The sequence below is a fragment of the Falco naumanni genome, chromosome 5 (assembly GCF_017639655.2).
Source record: "Falco naumanni isolate bFalNau1 chromosome 5, bFalNau1.pat, whole genome shotgun sequence".
NCBI lineage: Eukaryota > Metazoa > Chordata > Aves > Falconiformes > Falconidae > Falco > Falco naumanni.
In genome coordinates, this window is record NC_054058.1 from 12,560,205 (window position 1) to 12,585,660 (window position 25,456).

Here is a 25,456-nt window from a genome sequence, read left to right on the forward strand (position 1 = left end):
AACATAAGCCTGTGGTAGAGGCACCCTATCAAATGGGCTTGAGATTCCTGTCCTGCTGTGGGAAAGAGCAAAGCACAGTGGTAAACTACGCCTGCACAAATCCCTGAAATGCACGTGGAAACAGCAGGTTTGATGATCCTCTGGCATGGACCAAGCTCTGTGGTGCCCGCACCCCTGCTTGTGTGCCTCTGTCTGGGAGCTGCTTTGGAGATCCCCCAGTTAGTGGACTAACAAGAATAAATTTACTCTTTGCATTTCATCTGTGAGTTTGCAGTTGTTCCTGCATCCTGCCTGTGCTGGCTCATACAGAGGAGTGAGGAAATTTTAGAACTAAACCAAGCAACGCTACTCAAATAAAGGCATCTGGAAGAGACACGCTTTAATGTGGAAACAGCCGGTGACTGCCCCTGGAGACACCCCTGTAACCCAGAAAGGTTGGTTAGGTGCCGAGGATGCCAACCACTGCTCCTGGAGCTTCATACAGCTCTCAAGACACCCCTGTAACCCAGAAAGGTTGGTTAGGTGCCGAGGATGCCAACCACTGCTCCTGGAGCTTCACACAGCTCTCAAGACACCCCTGTAACCCAGAAAGGTTGGTTAGGTACTGAGGATGCCAACCACTGCTCCTGCATGGGTAGGCATGCATGTCCCTGAGCATGTATATAAGCAAGGAAACCAGCGTGCAGGTGTGGGCTGAAGCTGGCAGAAGTTATTAGGGCAGGGTCGGCACTCAGCAAACAAAACCTCCTGATTCACAAACACATCTCAACCCTGTCCTCAAGAGAGCAGTTCTGGGAAAGAGGACTCCTGGATCTCCAGCCCATCCACCCCTTAGTCTTAAATGTTTTCTGTGTAAGAACACAACACAGCAGCAACCATTAAACATTTTTTTTCCATTAAGCAGACACCCCTTAAGTGGAAATTCCATCGCTGTCATTTACTTTTGGTATTAAGTGGCTTTCACCTGGGAATTACTACTACAAATTGTCAAATTACATACCCCCTTTTTATTTCAGCAGAAAGTTGGATTTTTGGTTAAACATATTTTAAAAATTTCCAGCGGAGGGGTGGGGGTCAGTGAGAAGCAAAGACACACACTGCTTGAACCTATTTTTCAGCCAGCCTCCCGGAGGTGATAGCGAGCTGGCTACCGCCCATAATTGGACTTAAGAGTTTCCATATGCCCAGTTAAGAACCCCCCTAGTTTTTTCAGTCTCCTCTACTGAACCAGTTTGACTTCAGAATTAATTGACATTGATTTAGGAGTTGGTTTTCCAAGGTGTTGAACACACGCCATCGATTTTAGCTGAAATTCTGAGCGCTCAGCCTTTCTCAATATCAGATCCTTCCTGTTTAAAAGAACAAAAAGCAGAGTTGAAGTTTATTGAAACCAGACCCATACACTCAAAGGAAGGGTTATTAGCCCCCTAAGTGATTCTGTAAGTTAATATGTCTTTATTAGTTGGCTCTTTTCAACCTAGCGAGTGTTGTGGAATAGGCCATTATAAATTACATAAGCTTTATTTGAACTGGCTTCTAGTAAAACATAACACACCTACTGGAAGATTGTTATATAAATGTCACCTTCTGGTAAGCAGCCTGAACTAAAATACAGATTTATTCTGCACTACTGCTAACACACACAAAGTTGTCTTTTAGTTTTCTCATGCAACCAGTCCCCGGATAAAATTCAGGTGTGGCACAGACAGCAGTAATTCCTTTGTGTCCAGCATCTCAACCATTTTAGAACAGCTCTTGATTTGTTCCTCCATTTGCAAGGGAATAGAAAAAAAATAAATTACATCATCAAATAATTTAATTTGTCCTTGTCTCATGCCTGGCCAGACACTAGCTTTTTCACTGCATGTACAAGAGTGAGAGACGCTTTTGTTTCCATGGTTTGGGGAGGAGGGACTGATCAAGGACTTTAATTTTTTTGAGACTATGTAGAATTACAGAGCAGAGGCCACATACAGATGGGTGTAATTACTTATCTTATTTCAGAGGCACTAGAGCATTCCTCCTCAGCCCTGGAGATTTACCATCTCCAGTGCCGTACATACTCTGCAGAACACTCTGCAGAGTACCTCTCTGTATTGATCCAAATACAGAAAGGAAAACGATTAAATGATATGCAGAGTTAGCGAGCTTTCAGGTTATTTGCCAGTTAGCTGTACCTGCAGCAGGAGTAGCCCTGATTTTCTTACCAACCCACAGCACTGCCTGGATCTGGTCTGCCATCAGGCTTTCTGCAGACTTTGAAACAGCTCTTGACACGTTATTCACTTGGTCTTTCATATTAATCCAGGACATCTTTCTCATAATGAAGTCTTGAGGTTGTATACTTTTTTCCTTAAGAAGGAGGACGTTGGGGATGTGGCCCTTGGCCCTCATACCAGGAGCTGCACTGCCAGCACCAGCCTATGGCACAAAGCATCAAGTTTTCAGAGCTCAACCATGCATAACCTTAGGACACCAGCGGAAGGCAGCCACCACCTCAGCACAAGCCAGAAAACAGTCAGATAGACATATAAAGAGCAGTTTCAAAATATTTCAAGAGAGGATGTTGCAGTACAAGGTGGCTCTGGAGCCTACAACAGCACCTTTCTAAGCCCCACCTGAGAGGTCCCATCCTGGGTGTGATGGCAGACACGCTACCTTTCCACTACTGCTCCACACCACTGTCCATCACCCCCGTGCAGGGGCTGCCACCTGTATATGCCAACACTAGTCAGCTTCTGACAGCCAGGCAATGTTTTTGATGGCCAAGTCACCTAGCTGTGTCTTCAAAGACCAGTTCCTGCTTGTTGATCTTGTTAACTGTCATGAGAAATTCCTACCAAGGTATCAAAGCATTTGTAGTTCTGTCTTCAAGGGAAATAATAATCTCTTTCCCCCATTAGAGAAAATCTTTTCACACCAGTAAACACCTTTGAAATATATTTGAGTATTGTATTTCAGGTATTTGAGGAATACATGAACAAAACATGGATGTTCTGCATGAGAAAGGACACAAGAGGAACATCTTTGATTGAAAATGACCCTTTCGGCAGTCTACCAAAACTCTCTGCAGATTTAGCGCAGTGGCAAAAGTGTAAAGGATGTACTTAGTGCAGTGGCTTTTGCAGTATGAGCAGAGCGTGCATGGGATGTACGATACCACCAACCTCGCACAGATCCAGCTCATACTGCACATACACAGAGGCAAAGTCAGTGCAACTTCATTATTAGCATGCAGAAAGCTTCCTGGGAGGTGCTGCCTCTCTTTAGTCTTCCCAGGTAATGTCCTGCTTGGCGAAGGGAGAAACAACGATCTGTACAGAGAAAAAACTCCTCACAGAGACCAACTACCCACCCACCACACCGATCTAGAAATAAGAGCATTCCTCACCCTTTACAAAGCACTCTCTGTAACTTGTTCCTTGCATCCAGTATTTTTCCCTGCAACTTGCTTGTGATTGCAAGACCAGTAGCATTCTCACCTTAGTTCTCAGGGTGGCTTTCTTCTAAGTTTCCCTAAAATCACACTTTATTTCTCATGGCTTTTAACTTAAAATAACAATCCTCCGGTTTAAAAGAAACATAAGAGCATAACTTAATTTGGACATCCTATTCACAGGTGTCTCTTAGGAGGCACCTGTAAAGTGCTTCCATGGTGCCAAACCTTCTGCCATACACTTGCAGCAGGAGAGTTTATGCCAAGAGGCTACGATCCTAATTAAATTTATGGACAATCTTTAGATGGTAAAAGTCTGACCTTTAAAACTGACAGAATATGAGAATTTTTTCCAAATATTATAGGGGCACAGGCTGTGTAAGAAATGACTGGCAATGCTCCTATTTCCAAGCCAAAGTCATCAAAATTGAATACTAGGGTTTCAAGTTCACCTGACTACTTTTACCATTCACATACTCAGTTTTAATTAAGGCTACTTTCAGAAACCACTTTCTCAGTTTAGGTATTTTAAGAGTATCTCAGAAGAGCTAGTTGAGGAAATAATCTATTTTTCCTTTGTTGAGAAACTTACCATGTGCATACATGTATAAAACTCCTTGAAGAAAAAGGTTTTTCATTTATCAGCATAACACAGCTGCAAATTTTGAAATTCCAGCATAAGTGAGCTGCTGATTTCAGCTTTACAGAGCAATCTCCAGACTCTTCAATCACTCTGGTTACACAGAATTCTTCTCTCTTAGATGGACTCCAGTCAAAAGTGATCCAAAATGTAAAACTGGAACCAAGAATCCTTCAGACGCTTGGGTACACACAAGCTCATTTGGGGACTTACCACCAGCCTGGTTTGCTGGGGAACCAGGACTTACGCAATTGTGTTTGCAGTCAGTCAGCATCAGCAACTTACAAGTCCCTCTGCAAACTCCAACTCAGTTTGAAAGGGAAGTCACAAAGCTAATGCAGTTTGGACAACTAACAAATCCAGGGCTAACTGGACTAACCTATCCACTTGAAGGTGAAAGCAAAAGAGACCTCCATCACTCTGTACTCTGAGAGCAGTGCACCAGCCAGCCAGCGCATGTCCTTGCTCACCAGTCAATTTGCAAGCATCCCTGAAGGTCAGCCACAGCCTAGCTGTCCCCTACCCATCAGCAGGGTTCTGGGAGTCACAAATGGGGCAGCTGCAGTTACTGAGTGAAGGAAAAGGAACAGTAAGGCAAAAATCACAATGGAAATCAGACCACAGGGACTTCATCAGACAAAATCCCTTCCCATGAGATTTTAACATGCAAACACTTCTGTAATTTCCATGTATGAAAGCAGCACAACAGAATATATTAGCATTATTAAAACTAAAATAGAAGTAAAAACCCAAGTCTGCTATATATTAATTCTTCATCCAAACACTGGAGCAAAACAAAAGGATACTAGTGATGCTAGCTATGAGCTTCTGTATCATTTCAGTGTATGGTTACAAGTGATCAGGTTGGAGCAGTTTAAGAAGTTTCTGCTTTTCAGATAAGAAACAAAAACTGACTCGAAATAGGTCCAGTCCAATCGAAGCCAAAGGAAAATGAGTTTGTGAAAACAATCCTTCAGTGGCCCCAGCAATATCAAAAATACTTTCTGACACAGGTAACAATATTTTAATCTTCAAAGGAGGGAGCTAAAGTGACAAATCTCTGCAAAACGGTTTTGAATAGAAAAGCTGGTGTGCAGGTAGGAAGAGAGCTTGAAACCCTAGATTAATTGTTTAATGAAAAGCAACTCAAGTTACATTTTTCTTTGGAGGGCAGAAGAAGAGTTTGCAGGGGTCCAGGCTTCCAAATGTCACCTACCCACAGGACAAATGATTGCTGCCAAGCACAGGCCCCACACTATTTTTTTCTTGTAGCCTGATCACTACAAGAGAAACACTACTAGGAGTTTTCCCTGTTCCTTGCTATAGTAAAGTTGTGACCATAAAAGCTCGTGTTCCTTGGAAGGCTAGCAGTCAGCTCCCCACAACAGAAAATAAAACTGGAGTGCATCAGTATTCATCCTCCATTGTAATCTTACCATCTCTGTGTAGAGCTTCAAATCAAGCATGATAGAAAAATAGCATACATAGAAGAAATTACACTTAGAAGCATCCTTGATAATCTCTGCACTTCTCTCCAACCTGTTTAATTAACCTGAAATTGCTATTTTATAAAATTCTCGCTGATGTCTGAAAACAGTTATATACTAATGAAGACGGGGAAAAAGTTTTTATAGCAACAAAGAAAATAATTTTAATCCATATTAACAGGTGATCTTTAAAGTTACAGCGGATGGTAGTACTTCTGCCAGACCAAGGCAAAGCTGTGTTAATAACAGGCACATTTGTTTTGATTGTGTGTCTTATTCATGCAAAGAGCATGATTCAGAAAAAAATGCAAGGTAAATACAAGCAGTCACAAGGGGCCATTCATCATTCTGCCTACGTATTTTTATTAATACATCCACAGAACTGCAATTGTGCTCATTCCGCAAGAAACCCATGGCAGAGGATTAAAACAGACAACCTTCATCATCATTCCCTAGCTGTCAGTCAGCCTTTTTTATCTGCCAGCACATGTAGACAGTATCAGCTTAATTAACAATGCCGCTCCTTCAGTGGCATTGGATTGAAAAGATGACAACATTAAGGAGCTACTGCAAAAAGACACAAGATTATGTAAATCCCAAAAGCTGAAGTAGTTAATTGGCTGTTTCTCAAACACCTGCAGCAATCCACTTTGGTTCCATTGATATACTAGTAATTAAAAAGCTAATTACTATTTTATTTTGGAAGGCGAGAAACCCTAAGAACGAAGTCACAAGAAATGCAGCTTGCTGAAGTGAGAATGGTAATGCTCTCTGTTCTCATCCACAGATCCCTGCAGTGTAAGCAAGCTAGAGTTTTCTGAAGGTTTGCATAAATACTTGTCACAAGAGTAATTAGCTGATCAGAAATCTAGGTGATACCTCCTTCTCCTTTCTCTGTCTGAGATCCCTGACAGGTTTCTAGGTTTAAATGGAAAGCTAACACTGTTATCCTATGTACTCTGACGAAACCTTACCTGGCTAATGCTTGTGAGATAAAGGCCTTTGGGCCAAAACTTTCTCACAAATTAATTCCCCCCTAGCTCGATAGAGTGTTTCGGGTCCCTAAACCCAAGCTGAACTTACCCCTTTGTCTGAAAACACTGTTGCTGGTGAACATGCCGGACAACCTGGAATTTTACAGAAGTTAAATTTTACAAGTAACAATAATCTAAACCTCAGTGTTTCCAAGTGAAAAAAAAACCAACACAACAAACTAGACTTAAAACATTGTGAGTAGCAGAACTGTTTCAACACATGCTCAACACCTACAACTGAACATCATCATCGTTGCCACCTGCTGCTGCTGTCTGCTAACAGTTTTCCTCCTGATCATACAGCTGAACAGAAGAACGTTTGAACAAGCAAAAAACCGCTCTGGGGCGAGCAGATAGCAGCACTGCTTCCGCTAGGCTGAGAAACAAGTAGGACCTGAGCTACAAAGGGTGATACTATCAAGAGCTTGCAGTGCAGAAGGGGTATTTAACGTTACTGAAAGCTTAAAATGCAGAAGGTGTATTCAGTGTGAGTCAGTGGGTGAGGTACAGCATGCGTGCAGAGGCACAGAGAAACAGCAGAATAACTAACTCAAGCTTGTATGTAGTCCTCTGGAAAGGGAACCCTTGACAGCTTTAGAAAACAGCTGCTAGGCCACTTGGGGAAGAAAGGAGATTCACAGAAGACTCTCTTTCTGTAGGGAAAGAGGAATGCATACTGAAAAGTATATTTCAACAGGGAGAGGAAAGAAAAAGCCCAGAAATGCAAAACAGAAAACACTGACCTAGCAACACGGCAGGATCTATGTTCCATAGTGAGTAGGAACAAATTGTTCTTACACCAGCAGGCATTCAGAGCATGCCACATTAAGGAGATGCTGAAGTTGGAGGACACTGCTGGTATGCTCTACCACAGGAATATGCAGCAGTGCTGTCACCAGCACTGTATAAATTCATCAAAATATATTTTGAAAGTTGCCATGAGAAAGATGGCATGGAAAAAAGTCACCTTTCATTGCAAGCTACTTCTATTCACATTGAAAACAGTCCCTGAAAACGCACATTTTATAATCCACTTATTCATGTATTTATTTCATCATCAGAATACCTATCAGCTGCAGCATAGTTAGGAATGTCACCATTGCCCACCCTAACATACAGAGATCATACACAAGAATTGCTTGAAGCAGCAGTTACCAGCATTGATTAAGCCAGTTGTGAATTACAGGCAGACACAAAAAAGGAGGGCTAACTTTGCACTACTTAAAGAAGCAAAGTTTCACATCCCAAGTGCTTTTTATGGAGGAAAAAAGAAAGCAAGAGTCATTTGTCTAGTTTTTTTTAAGTTTCTTTTTTAATGAAGTGTTGCTGAAAATCGAACAATAGCATTTTCTAGTTACAATTTAAAGTAAGATAAAGAAAATACAAATAATGGTATAAATAATATCAAGCACCAGCTTTTGCAGAAATTACTTAAGGCAACGGCAAAACTGGCACTAAAAATTCTACTTCTTTAGCCACATACACAAATCTACACATTCCATAAATATAGCATCAGTTGAATTTTAGTCCACTGATGCACTACTCGTTACGGGATACCTCAGATTTTACTGTGGAGTAGAAGCTTCTGTTTTCTCACACAAATTCACAACAGTCATACAAGAAATTCAGTTATTGACATAACTTACACAGAAATTAATGCTCAGTGGTACTAATAGCAGGACACTTAGAAGCTGGTGTTTTGACTTGCCTACCTACAACAGGGATTTTTACATCAGCTGATCCTGTGTCACTCATGCTGTAACTCTTCAGCATAACTAAGACTAGGGTTCTTATTTCAGCTTTTCCTCTGATTCCGCTGCATTTTTAGACCATTCTCAAACATTTGGTCCTTACATTAACAGTAGTTTTATAGCTAATTGTAGAGATTATGATTTCTTGGAAAGTAGCAAATGGAGCTATGATACCAAATCTCCACCTCTTCGTGGGATGCCAGCAAGAACTAGAATAATTAGTGATGTAGATTAATCTTCACCCTAAAAGGTAAATGGGAAAAAAAGGAAAAACAAGTCAGTCACAGACACTTTTGCAAAGCTAGCTGTGTTTCAGCTGTAAAGAAAAAGCTTTCTGAAATTCATTTAATACATTAAAAACAGTTAATAATGTTAACAGTAAGTTAACAGTCTTTTGAAAAGCAGCTAATGGAATATAGATTCTTTGACAAACACTTATTATCAGATTATGAAAGCAGACTTTTTTTCATAGAATTACAACATTTTCTCAGTCAAGTGACAACTCAATTAAATGTATCCAACTTCATTTTTCAGGATTCTATGCACAAAGCATACATACAGCATATAAACCCACAAGACTTATTGCATGTTTTGTTATGAAGTTTCCACTATCTGGCAAATGCTTAGGTTACACTCTCCAAAAGGATTAGTGTAACTGTACACTGCTTGTGCCATCAGCACGGAGTTCAGTCTTATTACACCTTACTGTAACACAGTTTTAGCGTTGTCGTAAACACCAATTACTACAGACAACATTTTTTGAAGACTATGGATAGTTTCCAAGAGATACCCACCTTTAGCTGGGCAAAGGTTCTAGCTGACAATTAGATTTCCATGGCAAGTGGGAAAATGAAGCATTTCCAGGCTTTTTTCCTTTCTTCGATGTTTGAGAGAAAGAACCAGCTGCACACACTCACTGCAGGAGAAATGAGTGGAAGGCTGTGCCCATCTTACACAGAGGGAGGATAAGACTAAATTATCCTCCATTATTTAGGGTACTATATGAAACTCCTGGCCAGAGAACCTGCCTGTATCACTTCTAGGAGCGACCTCAGTGGACGTGAAGGCTGTAAGCATCAAAGTAGCAAATGAATCACAAATATTTCTTAGTTTTCAAGGGGAACTGCAAAACTTCAAACTCCAAAATAAAGGACTCTGAGATCCATCTAAGGCCACAACATTTATAACATAGCATAATCTGCCATGTGATGGAAGTCACAGATGCAAATGCTTGTTGCTGAGAATCCTACATTTCAAAATGAACTACAGGATTTGGAGAAGGTTGGAAACTTGCAGTTAGTCTCTAACTAGGTGTCACGCATATTTTGGCTTACAGGACAAACAAGGAAACCATTTAAGATGATGTAGGCTGTAACATGCCTCCTGTCCCATCTGCATGAAGCACAAAAAAACCTGTTACAACATGATTGCCACTATTTGTGCCACAGAGCTGGGCCCAGGCTTGCCAAACACAATCCTGTAACATCAACAGCTGCCTAAGCCAAGAAGCAGAAGCCACCATGATGGGGAATAGATGAAAACTGTTGCTCATCACAATGAGAAATTCCACCTCTCCATTTCCTCCATAAAAGAAAACGTAACTCCTGAGAAGCTTCTCATTTGGCATCACAGAAAGTGAAACAAAGAAAGAGTGGAGGAGGAGAGCAAGTGAAGTATTTCTGGCGAGATGAGAGCTGTGTTTGCCACATTACCTAGTGCTGAGTGGAACTGTTCTGGTCACACAACTCTTCTGCACATTTTCTACATCCCCAGTTCAGAAAGACACAAAGTATAAACATAACATTTGAAATACATGTTTAATTACAATACATAGTTTACATCTGAAAGTAGATGCATAAGTCTAATTCTAACAAAAAATAATGTATTACACTTCTGACATGATTGTGTTACAAAATCCAACTGCAAGGTTCACAGACTATAGTTCTGGACATTTGGCCTAGGGTGGTTTTTCCTCCTCCAGAAAAATTCAGAAAAAGGACACACAAGCATTCAACAGTGACAACTATCCCAAAACTTATGGGTTGGCTTTGTTCTATTTTTTAGGACAAACTGCAGTTCAGAGATTATAAGGAAGGGGGAAGGGGGGGCTGGGGGAGGAGGGGGGGCCAACCCTTGTATCCTCCCCATCTCTGCTTTAGTGTTACTTAACCTTTCCTATTTTTCCATGTCTATGCAACATTACTATCAATTGCTAGCCAAGTACATGAGTGGAGGGTCTATAGAATAAACTTTAAACTATGCCTTAAAGATTAATATATGAGCACTCAGAATGGAATTCTGAAAACAACCGTGCTGTACACTGAAATATGGCACTTTATTATTTTCAGTGCTTTCAACTAACCTTGAATTGACATAAGCCTAAACAGACCCAATTAGCTCAAAAAGAAGGCAACATTCAGTCTAGCAAAGTCATTCATTATAATATTTATTCTATGAAACGAAGAAAACATAATATTAAAAAATGTTCCATGCATTTCATAAAATACAGAGAAAGACATTATCACAAACAAAACGGAATAAGCAAGCAAAACCCCCACTGAAAATCATGAGAGCTCCACTCTCCACATTGCATCACATAAATGCAAAAAGCATATTCAGGAGAAAGAGCGGTTTAAGGAAAGCGACAAGTTATCTGTCAATATCTGGGATGAGTAAATCAGCCTGCAAGACTTTTGTCATCACCTCTCATCATAAAAAAAAAACCTGATGCAACTTGTTTTCTTTGCTACCTCTTTTTGGCATTATCTTTGGCTGGGAAACCAGGATAGCACAGCAGAATTCATATTAAGTTACACAGAAAGATACTAGGGCCCAAGGTGTAGGTAGATACAGAAAGATAGCAGAGCACAATTGGTGGGAGGAGATGGCAGTTGTTCCACTGCTGGAAGCAAGGTGGAGGGACGTGCTTTGACTACCTTACCAGGAGCATGGGGGGCAGGAGATACATCCTGCAAAAGTAGTATGGACAAAAGCAGGGAATGTATCTAGTACCTCTCTCAAGAGTCCCAATCACATAAAAGACATGCTGCATTATAAAAGGATGCAGAGATCTTTATTTAGGTTACAAATTGCATTAAACTTACTTACTGAAAGCTTTTGAATCAGTCCCTTCTCCTCGACCTACGATACTCCATTTGGCTTTAGCCAAGCTGTTAAAAGATCCTCCTTTTGCTTTTACGTTACAGAACTTCACCAACTCCCATGACAGTTACCAACCACAAAGCCAGTGTAATTCTGGGCTCTGACACAAAAGCAGCCTCTGCCTCTTATTTGGAATGACCAAAAGCTGACATAGCTGTATTTGGGGAGGGTGGTGTAGAGAAAGGAAGAACAAGGCTCCACTCACACAAACACCTGTTACCCCAAAAGCCCCACTCCATGCAGGCTTACGAATACTGCAATCAAAGAGTTTCATGTGGGGAGGAGCAAAGAGAAGACAGCGGACTGGGATCCTTCCCCCTGCATCTGGGGATGCATCCACTTCTCTCACAACAGCATTCTTCTGCTAGCTACCAAGCTATTGCTGCTGCAGTGTAGAAGGTTCTGCATTGGCCTCCTGTGAATGATGCACCATGGAGGAAGACTGTTACAGTTACAAATGTGGTTTTCACACTGTTTCCTAAAAACAGAAAGCTAGGAATTGCTGTTTTTAAAAAATGTAAAGTGTAATTTAACCTGTAGCATGCAATATTACAAGATTAGAAGATGTAAGGTAATGAATTGCCCATGCTACACCTTAACCCTGTTCCTTTGCATGTACATATCAGGAATATGACTTTATATCACATGATCTTTTCACATTTCAATTCCTAGAAGAAACTTATTTAATTCTCTGGACAAGCACAAATGAGGCAGGAAGAAGACTCTACAGGAAATCTCAAGTCAAGCATTTCTCCCTTTTGAGTGCTTGCTGCTAGAATAATGTTTTCTTGATAGAGTTTTAAAAATTCAATTATGTTTTATGTGCTCCATTTACCTTGCATTAGGAAAAAAAAATGCTGTAAAAGATTAAGGTCTCAGGTCTTGACAGGTCACCACAGGCCTTGGTGAAACACAAGGATTGAGTCGTCTTTTAAAGTAACCGTCCCGCTTCCTAGCTAGTGCGATTTCTGTGTTGTCCATGTAAACATTACACAGAGCCTTTGTACCACCCACTAAGCTCTCTACTTCAATCAACTATTTGTGCCCAAAAGCACATCCTTATGTTTCTTCCTACACCACAGCCATCCTCCTACACCACAAAAGATGTAATAAAATAGGAACTAACCATAAGCTGAATACTTACAGGGATTGCTGCTGTTTGCTTCTGTCTTCCCAGCCTTGGCAAGTTTGGTCGCGTTCTGCTGTGCTTTGCCTTGCTCCTCTCCAGTTAGCAGGGCTTTTATTTCAGAGGGGATTTTCCCTTGGTCCATCGCCATGCACCACTGCTTGTACTGAAACACGCAAACACATTAGGCATTAGCAAACAGCCAGGATCACATTAGCAGACAAAACAGAGCTGTAATCTTTACCTTCCGGTATATTCATTTAAAGTTTGAATTTACTGGGCTGAAGCCTCTTGCAAAACTGCAGAGCCCTAATGAGCTAAGCACGTGTCCATGGTTGCATACCTGCTTCAGTAAATCCTGTTTCAGTCAATAAACTGCTACTCAGTGGCAGTACTAGACAGAATACTGTAATTATTAAACAACATGGAACACTTTGTGCATTTTCTCGCTGCTGGCATGCCAGAATACCGTTCCAGTTCATGGCCTTTTAAAAACAAATATTTCACATGACTCTCGGGCTGACTGACTATTAAGACGTCCTTTCTGATTGTGCAAGGCATGGCTACAGCACATGTGCCTTATTCCTTGTTCCCTCATTTTATATTCTTCATTGGCAAACCCTGAAGCACACCAACACACCTGTGGTCAGTTAGCTGACTTTCCACCCAATCCTAACCTTATTCACTTGTGGTGATTAGCCCTGACTATTTAAACAAACTTAATGCAAGGTCAACGCAATATCCTCAACTCCAGTGAAATTTCAATGGCATCTCAGTACCACCAAGGAGTCGAGTCTTTATTTGCAGATGAAACGTTCTTCTTCAGTTAATGCAGTTTATTTGGCCAAGATACCCACCTTATACGTGCTGGAACACAGGGCAGAGAACATCCTACAAGAATCAACCTCCCCAACAGAGACAAAGGTCTGTGGGAAGCAGTGACACACAGTGGATATATGCTCCCCTTGATATTTTAATACATCTCCACCCTCTACCTCTTTCTACCTCTGTCAGAGGTTTTCCAAAACAACCATTTCAGAGACAACAGGCTCCTATGCAATGGCATTTGCTCTGCTTGCTTCCAGTTCAAAACCAGCAGATAACTTGCAACATGAAGTTCATATTCAACACGCAAAGTAGGCAAACAGCTGAATGCATCCGTTACTGATGTTTTGATACCTTACAGCTAGCCAAGTCCCACTCTCAGTCACAGTGATTTCAAGAATCCATGAGGACAGGTCCCAAATAATACTGAGGGTTAAGTTAAAGGATAGTTTCTTACCATTTCAAGCTCTTCTCTGAGAGCACAGATGGCTCGCTCTCTGCTTGAAACCAGCTCTTCCAGGTACTGGTACCTCAGCTTCTTCCTGGCTCTGCACTCTCTGGCACTCTGACGACTTCTTTCAAGTTTTGCCTTCAAGTCTATTTTGGCTGGTTTACGACCTCGCTTGCCTGGTTTCTTTACCTTGCCTCCAACCACCTGGAAAGCAAGGGTACAGTAAAGATCCTGTTCTGCAAAATTAATGCTATAACCATGTCATTGTGCCTACCAGGTATCTCAAGCAGATAATCTTGCATATACTTTCACTGATTCTGGAGCCACAGAAGAAATATGGGGGGTGATGTATGAAGTTTTCAGTGAAAGCATCAAAAACAAAAGAGAGGGATATGATTTCATAGTGAAGTCAGTGCTTAAGCAGTCCTATTGTAAATGCTACTAATCTGGTTTGGAGGAGCTCCACAGAATGGTCGAGGTTGGCAGGGATTTCTGGAAGTCACCTGGTCCACCCTCCACTGCTCAAGTAGGGTCACCTAGAGCTGGCTGCCCAGGACTGTGTCCAGATGGCTTTTCAATATCTCAGAGGAGGGAGATTCCACAAGCCCTTGGACAACCTCTACCAGTGCTCAGTCAGCTTCACAGTAAAAAAAACATTTCCTGATATTCAGATGGACCCTCCTGTATTCCAGTCTGTACCCAGTGCCTCTGGTCCTGGCAATGGATACCACTGAAGAGAGCCTGTCTCAGTCTTCTTTACACCCTCCCCTACAAATACAGGTATTTGTACACACTGATGAGATCTCCTGAGCCTTCTCTTCTCCAGACTAGACTATCCCAGCCTTCTCAGCCTTTCTTCATAGAAAAGATGCTCTAGTCCCTTCTTCATCTTAGTGGCCTGTTGCTGAACTCTCTCCAGTGCCTCCATTTCTCTCTTGTAGTGTGTCTGGTTCTGGCCTCCCCAGTACTTCAGCTATCTAGGAGGATATCTGGGACATTGAGAGGACCAAGATGACAGTCAACTTGTAGTGAAACTGGTTTTATACTAACAACAACCCCTGCCCTAATTCTTGCCAGCCCTAGAAATATTATATTATGGAGTTAAACACTGATTTGGAATAAAAAAATATAATTATTTATATCAACGGCATCCAAAATTTAGTTTGCTGTAATAAAACAAGCAGGTTCAGCCTACTGTAAAGATGCAACTTGTCAGAATTATTCACTAGCCATCTGAGCTTCTTCAGTCCCAATTTCTTTCAAAGGAATCTTCTGAGGACTTTTACTAAACAGGGAACTCAGTTACACTGAGTCCTACCTCTGCTGCTTCTGCTCCAGCTACACCTAACCACTCTGGCCATGTTTACCTTCAAAACATGATTACACAATCTGGAAAACTGTTTCCTTGCATCTCCTCATGCAACCTACGCTGATGTTCAACTCTCCCTGTGCCTAATTTACATCTCCTTTGCAGAAATGTAACCCCCTAGTTTCTTTTCCTATGAAGTGCAGATTTTGCAATAATTTCCCCCTCTTTGTGTGTCTTTTTTTTTAAAAAAGAAACAGATCTGAAAGCTTCTCTCACTACAAATAAATAATAATAATAAAAAAGGAATAGCTTCCTCAATGTTTACTCTGTGCTTCCCAACCCAAATATTTTACTCTTAACATGAGAGCATGGCACAAGAAAGCCTTAAACATAGCCTGAAACTCAGCATGCTGGTGTATCGCCCTGTAAGCATTACATCAGCCACACACCCCATCTCTCCTCTGAAGTGAGGATTTCTCTTTATTTGCATTCTGACCACACTGTTTGAATGGAGGGGGTGTGGAGAAACACACCTAACACACACACCTACATACAAGAATTTTTACTGCTGGCTTAGTGTTTCACTATACTGTATGTAGATGAGACTTTCTAACAGGCACTGTTCAAACTAGAGTTCATCATAAAAAAGGCACTTTTTACTGTGTGATGCTACCAAGTAAGTCAGCTTTGACAATCAAAGCCACTTGTTCTACAAACTTAGCAGGCTGCTAAAAACAATAACATAGTGAATTGATGTGCTAGAATGAAGGGAAAAAAAAGATCATACAATTGAGCCATTTTTTTCCCTTGGAAAGTGAGTCAATAATCACATGCCAACATAATCTTACCCTCTCTATATTGCCTCTCCTAGTTTATTCAGGTGTAGCTGCCTACCATAAGCAAACTGAGGAACAGAAAGTACTTAATGGACTTCTAGTGATAATGAAATGAAATGAGCACAATATAGTTAGAACAGCAAAGAAAAAAATATCAAGCTCTCTTACATTTGAACTGCTTAATACAGTTTGAGTAATCGCTCCACCAAGGTGGCCTCCGTGTGATCTTCTTGTTCAGACCCTATATTCACCAAGGCAGGATAAAACCAACCAGCCATGGCCAAGAGGGAAATAAGCTCCGAAGAAAGGAAAGTGCCTGTCCCCTTGCAGGCATGACAAGCACAGCTCTGTCCTCCCATGGAACCACACTCATGTGTGCTGTGATTTAAACTCCTAGCTCAGCAGGAGTCAGAAATAAACATTGTCTCCCTAGGAGGGGATGTAGGCTCTCACAATTTGCTATTACTACTTGCACTTGAAAGATTTCTGAATATTACATTATACACTACAGCCAAAGTACTTCAGTTCTCAAAGACTTCTACCGCCTGAGACTTTTCTGTGCCAGTGCAAGGTAGTTTGAAGTATACCTTTGACTTCAAGAGCTAGGTGAGGTCTTGTAGAGACATACACTCCAGCTCTCTTAAAAAACCTTTGCAACTCCGTTCTGACCCTCTAGAAGAGTGACCTAGCTCTCAAGAGCCCCAGCACACCACATACTGCTGCACCAAGACAAAATAACAGCTTGAGACTTAGTCCTGCACAGGAGCATGTCACTGCCACCCTCTTTCACCAGAACATCAGGCAGGTGAATAGTTGCTACCACATTGTTTCTCACAACCAGCAAGTTAAAGCACGGGCAAAGAGCACCCAACCTTTCCACAGCCAGCATCTGGGGCAGGCACTGGCAGTGAAAAGCACTCACCAGCAGCACAGCTTCACAGCGGTTAAATCCATCCAACACCACAACCTCACAAAATAATTTCTTTTTAAGGACCTGTTATTTTAAAGCATCTCATGTATGTTTATATGCAGCTGGTGCCTTTTTTCCAAGGTAGGGGGTCACATCAACACAGAAAACATACAAAGGGCGAGAAAGTCTATCTCTATGCCAGTAAGAAATCAAGTGAGCTCACAAAAACTCTGAGTTTAAAAGTGTATTTTTACAGACAAATCTAGCGATGTGGACATAAACCTGTTAAAGGCACTTTGTAATCTGTAAGGAAACTAGACGCTGGTGTAGACTGCTCTGCACATTGCAAATGCACCCTGGATCCACCATTATCAATTAGTCACTCTAGAGAGCTTTCTACAGATTGGTATGCTAATTGCTCTCTCTCCCCCAAGATCTTTTACCACTGCAGCAGCCCTGCACGCAAGCTCTCTTATGGGAGGAAAATGGCTTGTACCTCTTGGGTCATTGCTTTCCAATGCTCTAACCACCAGGACTATGGAAATAATGAAAAGCTTCCTTCCCTTTTAACTCAGACTTTAAGTGGTAAGACTCTAATAATCTGCCTTCACACCATCCCAAAAGGCTCATACTGTCTTTGTGGCTTCTGAAGTGGAGTGCACCATACAGTTAGGCATCACCCTGCACAGCCAGTTTGGTAAGCAATTTAATCGAATCTGCATCCTTAAAAGTTTTTCCTCACCAATATTTACAAGCTCCTTCTGTAACCTCAAGCAACCCAGCCGGGGAAAAAAAAAAAAAGGCCTGATAAATCCTTTGCCACTGTCATGTTTCAACGCCAGCTGGCAGCTAAGTACCAAGCAGCCACTTGCTAACTCCCCCCACCCTGCAGCAGGATAGGGAGGAGAACTGGAAAAAGGTAGAACTCATGAGGTGAAACAAAAACAATTTAATAACTGAAACAAAATAAAATAACAATGACAATTGCAATGAAAAGGAGAGAGAGGGAGAAAGGAATAAAACCCAAAAGCGGGGAAAAACCCAAAACTCAAGTGATGCACAATACAGTTGCTCACTCCTCGCTGATCGATGCCAGTCCCCAAGCAGCAATTGGCAGGCATCGGCCAACTCCCCCCAGTTTATATACTCAGTGTGACATTCTACGGTATGGAACACCCCTTCGACTAGTTCAGGTCGGCTGTCCTCGCTGTGTGCCCTCCCAGCTTCTTGTGCCCTCCCAGCTTCTTGTGCCCTTCCAGCCTTCTTGCTGGCCGGGCCTAAAAACCCGAAAAGTCCTTGACTTACTATAAACAGTACTTAGCAATAACTAAAAACATCAGTCTTTTATCAACATTATTCTCATATTAAATCCAAAACACAGCACTACACCAGCTACCAAGAAGAAAATCAACTCTATGCCAGCTGAAACCAGGACAGCCACCATCCCACATTATCTGCCTGGCTTCTAGTCATGTTTGCCTACTCAGTTGCTATGCTGATGTGACAGAAAGAAGACAAAGCAGAAGTGCTAGCTGATGTTGAACATGGCAGCAGACCAAGAAAAGAAACAAGCAAGCAAACATTTTTTAATTCCCTTTGTATTCCTCCAGAACTTATAAAGGGATGTGATCTATTAGCATTCAGCAGTAGGGATTTGGTTTTTTTCAGGAAGTCATATTTAATCAAGACCCAGAACAATATTAATCATAAAATATGTCATAGAAATATTAATTATGACATGCATTTGTCAGAAATCTGACCAAGCTCCTATTTCAGTTCACTCAGACTTCAGAAAATAGAAGAACATAACTCCTTCCCTTTTTAATACAGTACTTAGATCTTTAACATCATTCTTGCCTGACATCAGTGTTCAAGTACAAAATTATTTGATCTGGAATTGGAAATAGCTGCAGTTACTTGCCCTGATGTATAAAAAGCCCTCAGATTAGAGGGATTCAGTAATTCTCTACAAAAACACTGCCAGATTGTGTGATGGAGAGGACCTCCTTAGGAAGGAGACACATACATAATACTGCTACCACGATTCACATCACAAGGAACTGAGCCACTCAGAAGACTGTGATAAAGGTGGCCTCACTGTGACATCTGCAGGTTTTGATCAACTTGGAAGATTAAAATAAGACTATCTGAAGCACAGTTCACCACTACTGATCATCAATGCTGATCACATTGACCAGTTCAGAATCCAGCAGCTCTCAAGTGCTCCATCAACCAGTACCCAAGATCCAGCTCAAGGAACCATCTTGAGCAGACTCTTGGTTACATTAGTGGCTGAAGGTACAGGTATGCAGAATTTAACTTAGCATGGAGCTGACTATCATCTACAGAATTGATATAAAACTATAAAAGTGATTAGCAAAAAATAAAGCCCAAGTTCTGCATTTATTACAGTAGAGGAAGGAATTTGTTCACACTTACATACATTTTCTCAAGATCAGTAATCAAATCAAGTAGTCACAGGTCTCCTGATAAAAAGGAAGTTACCTTATCAGCTAAGCCACAGCATACCATTGACAGCAGCAGTATAAAACCCAGCTAGAAAATATATCAGTTATTCCTCCATTGAATGACATTTTATATGCTTCACACAGATTATTTAGTTAACTTTCACTGGAAGACAAAATGCCTTCAATAATGATCCAAAAATGCAAGCTACTATTTAGTGAACAAACATTTTCTAAGTCTTAAGCAGATATGTCAACAGAAATTAATCCTAAAACTCTAATCATATGAAGCGATTAATGTACCAAGAATGTAATCTTTAGCACAGATGTGTAAAGAAGACTATCTTTGCTGAAATGTCTATTTTAAAAAAAAACATAAGCTAGGAATAAATATCAGGTTTTCATGAAGTGTTACACAGGCATCCACAAGTGCATAAGTGTTAAGGTTCAGGGCAAGCATTGCTACTTAAGACTGTGCAGCAATCACCCAGATGCCACCTTACCACTCAACCGGCAAGAGTCCTCCTCTTCCACCAGGAAGGACTCAGACTCATGTGTGGAAGCACATCCACCAACATGCCACATGTGTTCTCCTGGCTTACACTAACAGAACCCAGGCGAGTCTTTAAACCTATCTCTGTTAGACCTTGAAGCAGGCAACAGGGATAGTCAGCTAACACTACCACATACATCCTCCTAGCTCATTGCAACAACGAAATAAAACTGTTCTAGCTGTTCTATAGGATTTAAGCTTATCCATTTTACTTCCTTATTGCAAATGTGAGGAAGCAGACATATCATCTGAGCGATGCTGAGCAGCAACTTGTCAAAACATTTGATGATGTGAAATTGCCCATCTCAAATTATAGCCAAAACTATTTTATACTTCCAAGCAAGCAGTAATGAGAACACTTTACATTTGGACACTATCCTGGGTGGAAGACTCCTCCAGCACTGTGCAAACCTGCGTATTGTGAAAAAGCCCTGAAGGGTGAAAACATAGTAACCCACCTCCGTAACAACTGAGGTCATTATGAAAACACATCCTGTGCTTTGCTCTCCACACTAGCTCTCAGTCCCTGCTGTGGTGTTGAAAGCATTCCTCAGAGTGGATTCCAGGATTGCTGGGAGATTGCCCCTCTCTTTGTGGTCCTGGTCACCTACAACAGCAAGGGTCACAGGCAGAGATGTGCTAGAGGACATCTCATTAATAAAGACCCACCAAGCTCTCTATTTTAAGCACAAGATTTCACATCTGACTTGCTCCCACACTCCCTCCAAGGGACACCTGCACCCCCATAATTATGACTTGGGATCACACACAACTGGGTATTTGATGGTTCAAAGCTGGGCAGTGCGGAAAGCAGCACAACTCCTTGTGTGCTGCCTTTTGCTGTGGAATTTCCCTTCCCCTAACACCAAGTGCTCCCCCGAAATGGAAAGGCTGTATGAACACCAGAGCAAGACACTGACAGATGCTCAATCCATAAATATAAATGCTCCATACAAACTGTTTTCCTGAGGGCTTGCTTTTTCAAACTCTGTTAACACCTGGAAACACTCAGACCTCACCTATTTAAAGGCTTTTCTTTCACTTCACACATTGCAAGTTTGGGGAAGTTTAGAAGTAGTGAGACCTCAAGACTAACATCCTTGTCCAAGGCCATGGGACCAGCCTGATGAAAAGCAAACGATCTGAGCTGGAGACCTGGCTTTCGACAGCCACAGTGTCTGGGGGGATGAAAGTATAAAGGAATTTGCTTCTTCCATTTAGAGGATGCAGCTATTTACAAGCAAAAGAAAGCTGAGAACCAAGAACCAGTCTGTTCAAAATTGAGCAACTAACCTGGAATTAAAACAAGTATAAGAGATTGACATCTACTCTTTTAAAAATCTGAAGAGTGGACTGTTTCACTGTCATCAGAACTGGGTAACAAAAGGTTTTCTTAAGCCTGCTTTCTTACATTCCTTTGTATATCCAAGACATAGTTGAGCAGCTGCCTTGAGGTAGGCAAGGCACTTTAAAAAGTTGTTGGGTGCACTTCACTAAATTTTCATTCCGATTCAGAAAAGTAATCAATTACTATGTTCCGCTGCTAAGATTAAGAATGACGCATTCTACATTTTCTAGATCTCATGCTCAGATATGCTCTCTCTCCCTTTATTTCTTACTAATTCTTCCTATTTTGAGGAATATGTTACAATTAACCTTTTTTCTAATGCTCTCTTAAATTGGGTAAGGCTATATTATAGTGCACTAAGAATTAGGGAAAACATTACAGCCTGCAAGCCCAATTCTACATTATGTCACACAGATGAAGGAAAACACTGAAATTGGGTGTATGCAGCTATAGAATGGTTACTTCACTGCTAATGCAATTCAGTTATCTCAGCTTTTGCACAAGTGTGACTGTGAAAGGAGTTTCCCTGCAATTTACAGATAAGACTGATCAGGCAGGCCAACCCTCTCAATAAGGGGGAAAACGTGACTCGGTGGAACTTTTAGAAGACTTCTAGGACATTCTGGCTCAAGCTGTAAGACCACTCTGGCTATAAAATGAAGTATAAATAGTACTTGCCTCACCCTGGCTGAGCAACATGCAATGGGAAGAGCCCTCCTAAGAGAAATGGGATCTCTTAAATAGAGCCACCAAACCCTTAGGACAACCTGCAGCCTCATGAACTTCAAAACAACTACAGCAAAGCCTTCCACAGCAGCAGGCACTTAATGACTAATATCATCTATTTTAAGTAGAACATATGAGGATCCCATACCACCCCATATTATTACCCAACAAAAAACCTGCTGAGATTACAAAGAGTTTTAAAGTTTTCCTTAGGTACAGCCACACCCAGTTAGTTCAGGGCAAGACCCATTTCAATGCCACTGTTCTCACAAGTATTGCAGCAGCAAGTTTTAAATAAAAATGCCATACTAAAAAACTTTAGTTGAGACTGAAGATAAGGAAAGTAAATATTCCAATCTGCCTTTTTTTTTTTTTCTATTCACTTGACATCAATTTTTCTAAGAGCAAAGACTTGTCTTACGGACTGGGTAAAAAAAATTTATCTACTAAATGTGTCCAAAAAGGTTTCAGAAAAAAACCCGCAGATTATCAGAACTCAAGACAACAAGAGACCAAAAATTATTTTAAAAATGAAAAATCCAAAAGTTATCTGTTACAAATAAGTTAATTCTGATACAGGAGAAACAAAGCATTCTTAACACTAAAGGAGATACAGATCAGCTAATACTGACGAACAATACATGCCTCTAGAATTACATCTTCTGGATCTTCTAAACTACTGCCCTTATTACATAAACTTTGATACAGTTCTCACAGTTGTGAGCATTTGGTTGATGAGCATTTGGTTGACTTCAGTGATGCAGATTTCCCCCACCCTCCTTCGCAGATTTCAGACAAGACCTCGATGAAACCAAAAAGTATACATGTTGAATTGGCAAATCATCATAAACTTTTCATATACTTACAATCAATTCTGTAGACTCTTTGTACTGCCAAAGTATCAATCACTTCTAAGATTCTTACGTTTATTCCCTAAGAAATTACAAGTATTTTTCCCCTCTTTGAATTAAGGCAGATCAGCACAGGCATTGCAATTTTGTTTTAGTAAAATCTGAGTGGGAAGAAACCCAGGTAGCTTGAGAACATATAAGGTACCACAGGCACATGACCACAACATGACCAGTTTTAATATTCAAGCTAAGCTCATAATTTATTATGAGTCAGAAGACTGCTGCCTCACAGTGCACCTCAAGTGTGGTTTCACCTAGCTCACTCCTGGGAACTTAAGCTATCTCTAGCACAAAATCCAGGGTACTACCATAACCGCCACCCTAATGAGCTAAAATACCCAAACACAGTTGGGAGTTTCAATGCAAGACACTGCACTGAACAGACGCAACAGTTATTTTCTCAGTCCTGTAGGTGCTGCTTTAGGGGCACCCTGGTGCAAGCAGGCAGAAGAGGTGTTCCTTGTGTACCTGCTGTTTTGCTCTACTTAAATGGAGGACCTGTACCTTCAGGGATGCCACTGTGCCATTCTCAAATGAAAATGCAGGAAGAATCAAAGCACCAACACCCATTACAAGGTTGCAACCCAAGCTCCTACCCTAGCACCTTACCACACGCCCACGCTGCCTATTTATCTAAGAAATTCAGGGTGCTATAGGAGCATGGCCCACCACACCACACCAGAGCACTGGTCTGTATCTGGCCTTTGGCCTGTGTCTGGAGCTTTAAGGAAAAACTCGAAGCAGCATCCAAGCACTGTGCTGCATTGGGGCAGCAGGATAGATTGGGGACAACCCCTCCTTCCTGCCGGCAGAAACCACAGGCCTTCCGGAGAAGATTTCAGAGAAGTTTACTTGCAAAGCCTTTAGCGGGAGCACTCACCTCACTCGCAGTTCCCTGTCTATTACCCGTGACGGGGCTTTGTGGGGGTTTACATCACACCGCTTGGAGCCTGAACCCACCGGCAGGAGGGCTCCCCGGGCTCCCCGCACCAAGGCGCCGCCTCACCGCCTGCCCTCGGCTCCACACCGAGCCCAGGCCCTGCCAGGCCCCGCAGCCCCTTACCTTGCTGTCATCCATGTGTGCCGCCAGCCCCGGCCCAGCCCCACACGGGGAGCACACCGGAGCCGCCCGCCCCGACAGACACCAGCACTCACAGTCCCCCGGCGCGGCCCGCAGCGGCCGCCATGGCCCGCCGCCCTGTTTGTTTACAGCCGCCCGCCCCGCCCCGCGCTGGGCGGGCCGGGGAGCGGCGGCAGAGCGGTGCGCGCTGGGAAGAGCAGCCTTGCCGGGCCCCGCCACCCCTGGCCGCTGCCGAGATGGGGGCGGGAAAAACTACAACTCCCAGAGGCCCGCGGGGGGGGGGGGTGAGGAGAGACGCGGCGCCGTGATTGGTCCCCGCCCCGCCGGGAGCGCGAACTACGTTTCCCAGAAGGCTCCCGGGGCCGGCCCGGCTCGTCGCGCCGCGCCGCCCCACCCCTCGCTCCCGCAGAGGCGGTGTCTGCCTCGGCCGCAGCGTTAGGAGCTGGGGGGGGCGGCCGGCCCAAGCCACCTGGTGCTGCTGCAAGTCCCCTTCTGTCCCCAGCCCTCCGTGTGGGCGATTGTCGGGCGTACAGACTCTCTCCCGCTCTGAGCCCTCATTTTAACTTCCAGTCCTTCCTACTGCTGCTGTGTCCACCACCAGTGCTGCCGCCATGTCCACAGTGGCCGGTGGACCTGACTGCAGCCCTGCCCCGCTGCAGCCTCTGGTGATGGCTACAGTTAGTCAGGTTCCAGCCGTGTAATGGCTTGAGCATTAAAAACCCAACAAATTTAAGTTTTCTGCTCTTTGCCTTGTTTTGCCCTTTGAGTTCCTGAAGTCAGAACTGAGCCTTCCTGGTCACTCGGGCACTGCGTGGTGTGCTGGGCCTGAGATCCTGAGCCACTCCAGGTCTGAAGGAACACTGCCTGTAATCCCTTGGGAATACCTTGTTTCCTCTCCTTTTCATGTAGACATGTACCAGAAAAGGTTCCTGTTGAATGCTCCTGATGTAAAGCCAAGCTGTGTGTCATCGTGTGTTCCCCCCAGGTCCCTTAAAATTAGGCCCCTGCTCACTCAGAAGATGCATGTACCCCAGCGAACAATCCTGTAAACGTGGTCTGTGCTCCAAGTTTGCTGTAAAATCCAAAGCTAGGCATGTTTCATGTTGCTGCATGTTTCTTTTTATTCGTGCAACTCTATTCACAAAAGTTTCCCATGACTTAATCTCTCTTACATGCAATTGTTAGGGCTAAAGGCTTTGTCATGGGATTTTCCCCCTGAATCACAGACCTTCCTCTTGGAGGGATATGCATTCTGGATAGCAGAGACAAAGCACTTTTAGAAGCCTTTTTTTCTATAAACTTACATGCTTTTCAGTTGTGGAAGACAAGACAGCTTGCACACTGCTTCCTATTTGCCTGTCCAAAAATGATGAATCAGTTCTTGCAACTCTGCCCTTTAAATAAT

The 25,456-nt window shown here is 42.5% G+C and overlaps 1 protein-coding gene across 8 annotated transcripts; it reads right to left on the reverse strand.

Annotated features, from left to right (window-relative positions):
* Positions 1-987: 987 nt before the first annotated feature.
* CREBL2 (cAMP responsive element binding protein like 2) lies at positions 988-24,198 on the reverse strand. 8 transcript variants are annotated; one of them, XM_040594705.1, is made up of 8 exons: positions 24,034-24,195; positions 13,919-14,116; positions 12,655-12,802; positions 9,143-9,264; positions 4,029-8,591; positions 3,168-3,287; positions 2,208-2,421; positions 988-1,349 (listed from the first exon to the last, which is right to left on the reverse strand). In XM_040594705.1, the coding sequence occupies exons 1-4, from the start codon at positions 24,046-24,048 to the stop codon at positions 9,173-9,175; spliced, it is 453 nt and encodes a 150-aa protein (XP_040450639.1). In that variant the 5' UTR covers positions 24,049-24,195; the 3' UTR covers positions 988-1,349; positions 2,208-2,421; positions 3,168-3,287; positions 4,029-8,591; positions 9,143-9,172. The 8 variants fall into 8 exon arrangements, with proteins under 8 accessions (XP_040450639.1, XP_040450640.1, XP_040450643.1 ...); XM_040594706.1 differs by lacking the exons at positions 3,168-3,287; positions 4,029-8,591; positions 9,143-9,264 and adding an exon at positions 20,444-20,592 and having other exon boundaries at positions 24,034-24,198; XM_040594704.1 differs by lacking the exons at positions 988-1,349; positions 2,208-2,421; positions 3,168-3,287 and adding an exon at positions 20,444-20,592 and having other exon boundaries at positions 7,882-8,591; positions 24,034-24,196.
* Between the last annotated feature and the right edge of the window lie 1,258 nt (positions 24,199-25,456).